General features: G+C 44.6%; 1 protein-coding gene across 5 annotated transcripts in view; it reads left to right on the top strand.

The window, feature by feature from the left end:
* Positions 1–8,958, top strand: part of RIN2 (Ras and Rab interactor 2) — a 63,773-nt gene extending 54,815 nt beyond the window's left edge. For all 5 annotated transcript variants that reach the window (XM_017730428.1, XM_017730430.1, XM_008630750.2 and 2 more), the window contains 4 exons: positions 1,021–1,326; positions 4,120–4,251; positions 4,825–4,988; positions 7,971–8,958. In XM_017730428.1, coding sequence (XP_017585917.1) covers positions 1,021–1,326; positions 4,120–4,251; positions 4,825–4,988; positions 7,971–8,288 — 920 coding nt within the window. In that variant the 3' untranslated portion in view covers positions 8,289–8,958. The remainder of the gene's footprint in view (positions 1–1,020; positions 1,327–4,119; positions 4,252–4,824; positions 4,989–7,970) is intronic.
* The last annotated feature ends 344 nt before the right edge of the window (positions 8,959–9,302 follow it).

The raw sequence follows: 9,302 nt of genomic DNA, 5'->3' as shown, positions 1-9,302 counted from the left end.
AGGAATGTGCACTGCTAATTTGTGTGAACGTGTGCTCTGGCAGTGGCACAGCCTCTCCTCTGTGTGCTCCCAGTCCTTGTGCTCCTCTGCCTGCTCTAGGCTCTGGTCCTGCCCCGCTCTCCTGCGGGGATGGCAGAGGAACATTCCCCACCATGCTCCCCACCATGGTACAAATAATCGATGTAATCTAATAACTAATGTAAGCTGTGTTGCCATAAGGATGCTGGGAAAGGAAATCAACTTTTGAAGTAAAGGTTTGCTGAGAAAATGTTTAGCAAAGAGCTTTCTCTGTTGACACAGTCCATACTTTGAAAATGGAGAATGATGGTTAAAGAAAAACTGGAGTAGAACAAGAATTAAAAATAAGCCCTGAAGTTAGCGGTTACTGTGCCATGTGCACACTATTGCCAAAGAACTTCAAACTTGATGACAAAGCTGTATATAAGCTTGTGTGATGAAATCTGATGCTGGAAAAACACAGCTTGGTTTTCATTTATAGTTTAAAGCCTGTAATCTGTCCAGTTTCATAAAGATCCTGACAAAGTTGAGCCAAGTTTCAGGAAGTCTTCGTTGAGTTATAGTTTCCAATGGAAACTATACAAGAAGGATAGGGTTTAATGCCAAAGCAGGCAAAAATTATGATTTTCACTGTGTTTTACGTTAAGTTTGGGAGTTAAAGTCTAAACTCAAAGTAAAATAAAACTTGCAGACTTCCGACCAACAAAAGAAAAACTTAAATAGACCCGTGGCTTTTTTTTTTTTTTTTTAAACTATCCCTAGTCTGTCTGTGTGGGTGTGGTTTTATTTATTTACCACATTGCCATAAATGACAATGGAATACAGATTCTACTCTGCCTCTTGTTTTTCTGTTAACACAAACATCTGGAAACTCAGCTTGTGTAATAAATGGGCCGTAGAAAGTAGGTTTTGCTCTGCAGGCTCTCTTTAGGGAATGGTTATATTAATGCTGGCTCTGCTTTAGAGGGGGAAGTCAGCTGGATTTGTGTTTTCCTGTTGCAGATGTTGTGCTGGAGAAGGCCATGCATAAGTGCATTCTGAAGCCGTTGAAGGGTCACATTGAAGCGATGTTGAAAGAGTTTCATACCACGGATGGTTCCTGGAAACAACTGAAGGAAAACCTGCAGCTGGTGCGGCAGAGGAATCCTCAGGAACTGGGCGTGTTTGTTCCCACACCAGACTTTGTGGACGTTGAAAAGATTAAAGTCAAGTTCATGACTATGCAGAAGATGTATTCACCTGAAAAGAAAGTCATGCTGCTGCTGAGAGTTTGCAAATTGATTTACACTGTTATGGAGAATAACTCAGGTACGGTGCTTCCTGCAGTTCAGGCTCACTGGTATTTCATACCTGGTGTTGTCTTTTAGAGCAATCAGACCATCTCATTCTGCAGCTGAAGCTCTCGTAGCCTCTCCTTGTCCTTTTGAGAGGAATTCTTCCTCTCTCCTCCTTTCCCACTGTCTCTGATCTATCTGGCCACACATCTTAAAAACTCGTTGTCATGGGTGGAGTGGGAGCTTCAGACAAAGTGAATTAGAGAAGCCCTCCCATGGAGTCATGAGATGCAGGAAGGACCCTCTTGCTCTCTAAACTCCTTCTCAGAGAGGTGGCTGGGTGCAGCTGGAGTCAGTCTTAGCCCAGACTTTGTCAATGGTTTAAAGCCAAAGAATTATAGAGGTATGATTGAACCTTTGTACACCTTTGTCCTACAGGATTAAGGATGGCAAACCAGATGTAGTTAAATTAAAAATAAATTATTTATTATGCTAAATGATCAGACAAAAAAGATCTTAATCTGAATAATTTACTACACAGCATAGAAGTAAAAACTACTAGTATAGTCTAGTGTAGTATAACGCACTGTATCAAAGCAATTATAATAAAGCAATTATATTAAAGCTAGCAAAAAACCCCAAAGCAATTGCTGAGTAGAGACTGCTGTTACTTCCGGAGACCAGCGACCGGGGGGGGGGCCAAATCTCTTTTGCTCAGCCTGCTCAGCAGGGAGTGGCCGTGAGGGGTGTTCCCACCCAAGGGAGGAGTCTTCACACACACTCCAGGAAAGGATATGTTAGAAGATCCTGCCGTTCGAAAGTGGGACTGGACTTGCGGAGTATGAAGTGATTGATTGTCAGTCAGATGTCTCCATGCCAGCTGTGTCAGCCTAACGCTTTCAGATAAGGATACTTTACCCTATCTGCCACATCTCTGCCTCAGCTTAGGATCAGTCAGGATGTTTAACTTCGGGGTTGATGAATCAGACTGGGTTTAGCATAATTCCACACCAAAAGCAGTGTGACGCCACTTCTTAGTTCACCACTGATAGCGTTGAAAAACGGGGCATTGTTTTCCAGGCAGAGCATCCTACAGATGTGAAGCAGCTGAAGAAGAGCAGCTTTCCTTAACTCTGTAGGCTTTTGAAATTGCCTGGCAGAAAGGCTGTCCTGTGAGCCTTGAATTTAACACTGATTCTAAATTAGTATTTTTCTGCAAATTGTAATAGAGGCAACACCCTATATTTAGCTATAGTAATTCAATAGCGTGTATGCAATATGACAACTACAAGAGTTCCTTCTTAATGGGTGGAGGAAAGCAGCCTCTAATCCAATATTTTTGGCTTGCTGTGCCACTGAAGATTCTCGTTTGGACACTTTTTGTCATGCTTTTGGAACAGAAATGACATCTGTTTCTGCACTGTAGCAAGAATCCAAAAGTGCCTTTGAAACCTGAATACTGAAATGGCACTACAGACCAGTCAAGACCTGCTGAGCAGTCAGTGGTCCAAAATGCTGTTCTGGATGGTGTGAATTTATAGGTGAAACTCTGACATTCTCTCTTGCACTGCTGTGGAATTCAACAAGCTAGGGTGTAGCAGAGCTGTGGCAGTGGGAGATTTTTTTCCCCCTAAGAGCGTATAAGCTGCTGCAGGTGCTTGGCAGTTGCCTTTCTAAGGAAGCATTGCATGTGCAGCTGGGTCTGGTGCAGATCAAGACACCTACTTTCTTTGGAGATCTGAGATGAATGGTGAAAGCTCGTGGCTTTTAAAGCCCCCCAGGTACTTTTACAAGATTTAGGACTGAGCTCCTGCCCAGCTTACTATTGCATTTCAAAATTCTGCATTTTAAAAATGGATATAGGAATCTTGGCCTGAAGTTCTGTAAACTCCTCTCACAATACTGTGTTATTGCATTGAGTAAGGTGTTTCCAACACGCAGAAGGAAAATACTGAGAGGCTGCTGCTGGTTAAGTGCTGCACTGGGAGACTTGGGCTAAGATGCTGCAAATGCTCATTGGGCTGTCTTGTTTTGTCATGTAAAGTTTGTTTAACATGTCATTGAGCCAGCAGCTGTTTGAGTATCTGCTTTGCCACATACTCCCAGCCAGGTAAGTGTGTTAGCTGGGGTGTGTGCCTCATCTGGTGTCACTTGAGTTTCACCAGAGTTGCAAGTTGGCTCCTGCTCTGGGCGATTCCGAGTGACCGTCACATCAGTTCTGCACTAAGCACCGTTTAGCCAGACCCAGAGATTTGGCCACATAGTGACTTCTGAACAGAAAATCAAAATGCAGGAAAAGTGCCAGGACCACGCACGGGCCCGGGTACAGCACGGTCTTTGTGGGTCACTGTCGAATAGGCTTTTATATTCAGGCTTCTCGGCTGTGGGATTCATACTCAGAGACCGGTGTTTGTGTCTGGACACTTCCAGAAAGCGGATGTAATCCCTAGATGTATAAATAAAATTCCTATTCATCACCTCTTAGGCAATGAGAGCAGTACAGGCAAAGGTCAGGCCAGACTGGTGTGGCAGCCTGTTCACCGTTTGAGCTGGTGCCAAGGCAAGCCCAGTCTCTAAATTTCCCTCGCATGCCTCAAGGCGTGCATCGTAAGATTTGTGCTCGTTCGAAGAACAGGATTGAGTCGATCTCCCATGCAGTGAGTGTCAGGCGATGTTCTCTTTTCTGCACATTGGTGACTCCAGGGGGTTCTGGAATAATACAGACATGCTGCCTAGAGAAGGCACAAAAGAGTGCTTTCCTTTCAAACACGGGAACTGGTGAAAAAGTGTGGTTTGTCTCTCACTGCCTGCATTCCCTTCAACCCAGGGAGGCTGTATGGAGCTGATGACTTCCTGCCTGTGTTGACATATGTGCTAGCCCAGTGTGATATGCTGGAGCTGGATACTGAAATCGAATACATGATGGAGTTGCTGGATCCATCCTTGCTGCATGGAGAAGGTAATCAATTTTTTTACTTGTTTGTGTGATTCCAGAGTACAAATCTCACGCTCAGTTGTTGCTTTATTGCCACTAACAGCAGTTGCTTTGATGCTGATGAACACTGGTAGATTGTGTTTTACTTTGTTTAAGCAGCCATGTTTATTTCATCCACCTCTGAAGCTTGGGAAGAAAACAAAACACTGTTAGATAATTGTTTAGAATAAAGCTGGTGTTCCAAGAGTAGAGGAATAAACACGTGGGAGTAAAGGAGGGACAGGAGTCATTTAAGGAATCGGCTTTCCTCAGCATGAGTGGACCCAGCCATGGGCACTGCTGTATCATATGGAGCACATGCAACCACTGAATGCGTCTCAGTGGCTGAGAATACACCCTCCAGCGTTTTGCAGGCTGTTTTCATGAGCTGTTTTCATTTTGTGTGTAAATATTTTGGCCATAGAATAAAGGGACTTTCTGTATATCCGTGTGGGTGTCTGGGTGCCTCTCTGGGTGTATTTATACATCTCAAAGAAAATGGTCTGTACCTGTGACTGAGACCACTCTGAGACGTTCTTCCCTTGCTGTCCTTCACAGGAGGCTATTACTTGACAAGTGCTTATGGAGCACTTTCACTGATCAAGAACTTCCAGGAAGAACAAGCCGCCCAACTGCTCAGCTCAGAGGCCCGAGATACTCTCCGGCAGTGGCACAAGAGGAGGACAACGAACAGGACAATACCTTCAGTTGATGATTTTCAGGTAGAGCTCAGGGCTGAAATAGAAAATGGGGTGATTGTGTTGTTGGAAATTGCCATTTGAGAGGTATGATTTGTAGCAAACTCCCTTGGGGCCACAGGTGGAGTGAATCAGTGCTGAGATTAGGGCTGGCAAATTTGCCTCTGTTTTGAAGTCTTTGCACTTTTTATCAAACAGTTTCATTATGCCAGTCTGAAGAAAACACTAAATAATAGAGCTTTCTTTCCTTTCCCTTTTCAATCCTGTAGAGTGAGGAAAAACTGAATTGTATCTTAGATTCAGCTTTTTTGTGCACTTACTGTTCAAAAGATCAAATCCAGATTTCCAGGGGCATAAATCAGCACAACTCCCCAGTAGCCAGTGGTGACATAAAGCAGGTGGCAGGGAGGAGAGATGGGAGAAATGTTCCCCAACAGTTTTGAAGTTTAAGCAGGCAGCAGAGTTCTGTAATATGGATGTCTTCATGTTTGTTTGTGTTTTGTTTTGTCCCCTGCATTTTGTTCTGCTCTTCCAGAGCAGGGCAGTGCCTTCAACTGGAGAATAACAACAGTCGTTATTACTTCATCTTCTAAAACCAGGCCTGTGTCTCGTTCATCTGCTTTGGACTGACTGTTCAGATGCAGCCATTTGTGGGCTGAAAGAAGGAGGATGTTGGAATTGAGAAGAAAGGATTTACTCCTTGGTGTTCAGTCCTCTACAGTTAGGAAGAGGAGAAGCGATTACGAGCAATTCCAGTGCCTGGCCAGTGCCCAAAGCCCGTCCATCTCCCTGGGATCCATGTTCTGTTCTGCTGACCTGTAGTTAGGTGTCATATTCAAGCAGCTGGAGTCTTTGTTCTTTCTGGCAAAACCCTGCACTTTGCATAGGAGCATCCAGCACCTTGTATTTCTGCTGGGTGACAAAATGACAGAAGAGTCACAGAATCACAGAATGAACTAGGTTGGAAAAGACCTTTGAGATCATCAAGTCCAACCTTTTACCTAACACCTCCTTATCAACCAGACCATGGCACCGAGTGCCACGTCCAGGCTTTTTTTAAACACATCCAGGAACAGTGACTCCGCCCCCTCCCTGGGCAGACGATTCCAGTGCCCAGTCCCTCTCTCAGTGAAGAATTTTTTCCTGATGTCTAACCTAAACTTCCCCTGGCACAGCTTAAGACGGTGTCCTCTCATTCTGTCAGTGGTTGCCCGAGAGAAGAGACCGACCCCCACCCCCCAACTCCCCGGCTACAACCTCCTTTCAGGGATTTGTAGAGTGATAAGGTCTCCCCTGAGCCTCAATTTTTCCAGGCTGAACAACCCCGGGTCGCTCAGCCATTCTTCAGAGGGCTTGTGTTCCAGGCCCTTCACCAGCCTTGTTGGCCTCCTCTGGACACATCTGAGCATCTCAACATCCTTCCTAAATTGAGAGGCCCAGAACTGGACACAGCACTCGAGGTGCGGCCTCACCAGTGCCGAGTACAGGGGAAGAATGACTTCCCTGGTCCTGCTGGCCACACCATTCCTGATACAGGCCAGGTGCCATTGGCCTTCTTGGCCACCTGGGCACACTGCTGGCAGATTCCTTCTGCAGGATCTTTTATGAAGTTCCATCTTCTCTTTCTCTGCAAATGAACTTGGTCCAGGCTCAATGTTCGGTTGGATGCAGGAAGGTGCAGGGGGGCAGGGAAGAAGAGCTGTCACTGAGTGTGTCCCGTGCTTCTCCTGCTGTTGCCTCTTTCAAAAAAACCTCGAATCAGTTGATCCCACCACTCCCAGGATGTGCTTGGCACAAATGCAAGCATTTTGCTGTCTGCTCAGAATGCCAGTTCTCTCTCTTCTCTCTCTGAGTCTTGCAGTCCTGAAATGGAGCACCTTCCCTAGAGCCAGCATGGAACACACCTGTAGCTCCAGTCGTCTTTGTCCCAGGGAAGCAGGGTGTGGTCATGGCATTTCTGTGCTGCAGTCTCACAGCCTTGCCAGCTTTTGGGCCCTGGAGGCTCTTTCCACCTTCCCCACATGGAAGGAAAAGCAAAAACCCCTGTATTTTGATGATGATTAAATACAGCTTTCTGATACTGTGGAAATAGTTTTGATACTTAGACTATGAGTTACAGGCATTTGTAAAAAACTTCAGCCTTTCCTTCCAGCAATCCCATCCATCAAAAAGCATGTGCATTTCAAAACAGGTCTTAAAAATTAAAACTAGTGTGTTCTGCCTTTTCTAGGAATGTTTTTTTCCTACAAGTTCTTCAAACCAGGTAACAAAAATGGATTAGTACTAATCAGTCGGGTTCAGTCCAGATTTTTAAAATCCTGTTGCAGAGCTTCAGTGTTTCAGTCTGCCTGGTATCAAGAAATACTTTATTAGACAAGAGAACTCTTTGGAACTTCAGTCAGTGGAACGTTCTTCTCAGTCATAGCTTCTAACAGCTTGTTTCTGTGAAATGTGAACTTCTACCATTGGGATTTAACATGCTTAGTTTATTCAGCAGATGAACCGTACGTAGGTACCAGCTCAGTCAATAAACAGCTCTTTTTCACTGTAATTTTTTCCACCTCCTTGAATCTTACTGCAGTTTAGTATTTTAATCCCAGCTATTTTTTCTTTTAAAACAAGCAAACAAACGAATGGAAAGCAGGCGAAACTGCATTTCCCTGTGGGGCATAGTTAGAATGTATCCGTGTTAACAGAGTTGGGGGTGTGTGTCAGTTTCTACAGGAGAAAAGATCCAGCTTTTGCCTCAAGATCACACGGATTTACTCCAATGATGCACAGTAAATTTTCTTTCTGCAACCCTCTAAAAAAAGTGAAATGCTGTCCTGTGAAGCTGGGTTAGGCCAGGCTTAGACACCAGGCTGCAGCTCACAGGCTGGCTGTAATGTACAGGAATCACCAGGGTGTGCTTCACAGCTGGAGCAGGGAGAGGCTTGCTTTTTGTTGCTGACTTTTCAGAGGATGAGGGTTTTTTGAGTTCCTGATGTCTGCTTTCTTGCTCCACAGAACTACCTTCGTGTTGCATTCCAGGAAGTTACCAGTGGCTGTACGGGAAAGACTTTGCTAGTAAGGCCGTATATCACTACCGAAGACGTATGTCAGCTTTGTGCTGAGAAGTTTAAAGTGGCAAATCCAGAAGAATACAGCCTGTTTCTTTTTGTTGATGACACCTGGCAACAACTGACAGAGGATACGTACCCTCAGAAGATCAAGGCGGAGTTGCACAGCCGTCCGCAGCCCCAGGTCTTTCACTTTGTCTACAAGCGCATTAACAGTGACCCATACGGGGCCATCTTCCAGAACAGCAACGACTCAGCTTCTTAAAACCAGCAACTTGTCATTTTAATGTCTGTTCCTTGTTAATTGTTACAAACATCTTCCTTGGCTACCTTCCTTAGGAGCTAAAACATGTCTTAAACCATAAGTGCCTGGTAAAACACGCGCTGACATTTCTGGCAATGCTTACAAAGCTCAGGCACACTGTGCACGTGACCTGCTATGCAGAATATTCCACCAGCATGTCTGAGGAGACAGCCCACGAGGCTGCATTTCTTGTACCACGGGCTCCTTTGCAGCATGTGGCCCCTCAGAGGTCTTTGCTGTAGTGTGCCAAAACCGATTTCCTTACACTCGGCGTTTCCACAGACGTCACTCTGATTTGAATCTGTGTGCAAGACGAGCATTTCTGTGAACTGGCCGGGGTGAGCTCAGTTCTGCCAGCAGGAGTTTGACAAGGCTGTCCGATGCAGGGCATCAGTTCACTCAGCATTACCTGGATGATTGCATCCTTTTCTAATTTTTTTTGATTACAGAAAATCATCATGTTTATATATATATATAAAATAGATATTTTATAGCAGTTGCAGGTAAACTGTCAGGGTTGGTTTTGGAAATATTTTTTTAACTATAAAGTATTCTATAATTATGCATGTGATTTTTAACATTTAATATACAAGAATAAATCTCTTGCTGGTTTTAGAGTATTGCCTTAAAAGTCTGTGTGGTTTCTCTTCTTTCCCTCTTCCAGGAGAGTTCTTAGGAAACTTCTGTTATCTGTCAGAAGGTTGTTAATATCAGAACTACTGATTTCAGTGCCTTTATCTGAACTTGATGTATTGTTATCTGTATTATTGCTTATGTGCATTGTTTTAGACAGAACCAGGAGGCTGGAAGAGCAAATTGAAGGAAAAAGTTGTAGAGAAGGGGCCGAGAAAGGATGTAGAGAACCTGATTTAGGATTGAAATCCATCAGTCTGCTGCTTCAGGCTCCTGGCAGGAGGTGGTGAAGGAGGTCGGTAAGGAAGTTCCACATAAGCAGCAGTGTAGGTTTGCAGAGGG

This window comes from Corvus brachyrhynchos, unplaced genomic scaffold (genome assembly GCF_000691975.1).
Source record: "Corvus brachyrhynchos isolate BGI_N302 unplaced genomic scaffold, ASM69197v1 scaffold133, whole genome shotgun sequence".
In the NCBI taxonomy this organism is placed as follows: Eukaryota; Metazoa; Chordata; class Aves; order Passeriformes; family Corvidae; genus Corvus; species Corvus brachyrhynchos.
Note: the sequence above shows the minus strand (reverse complement) of the source record. Positions and strands in the feature narration are given on the sequence as shown.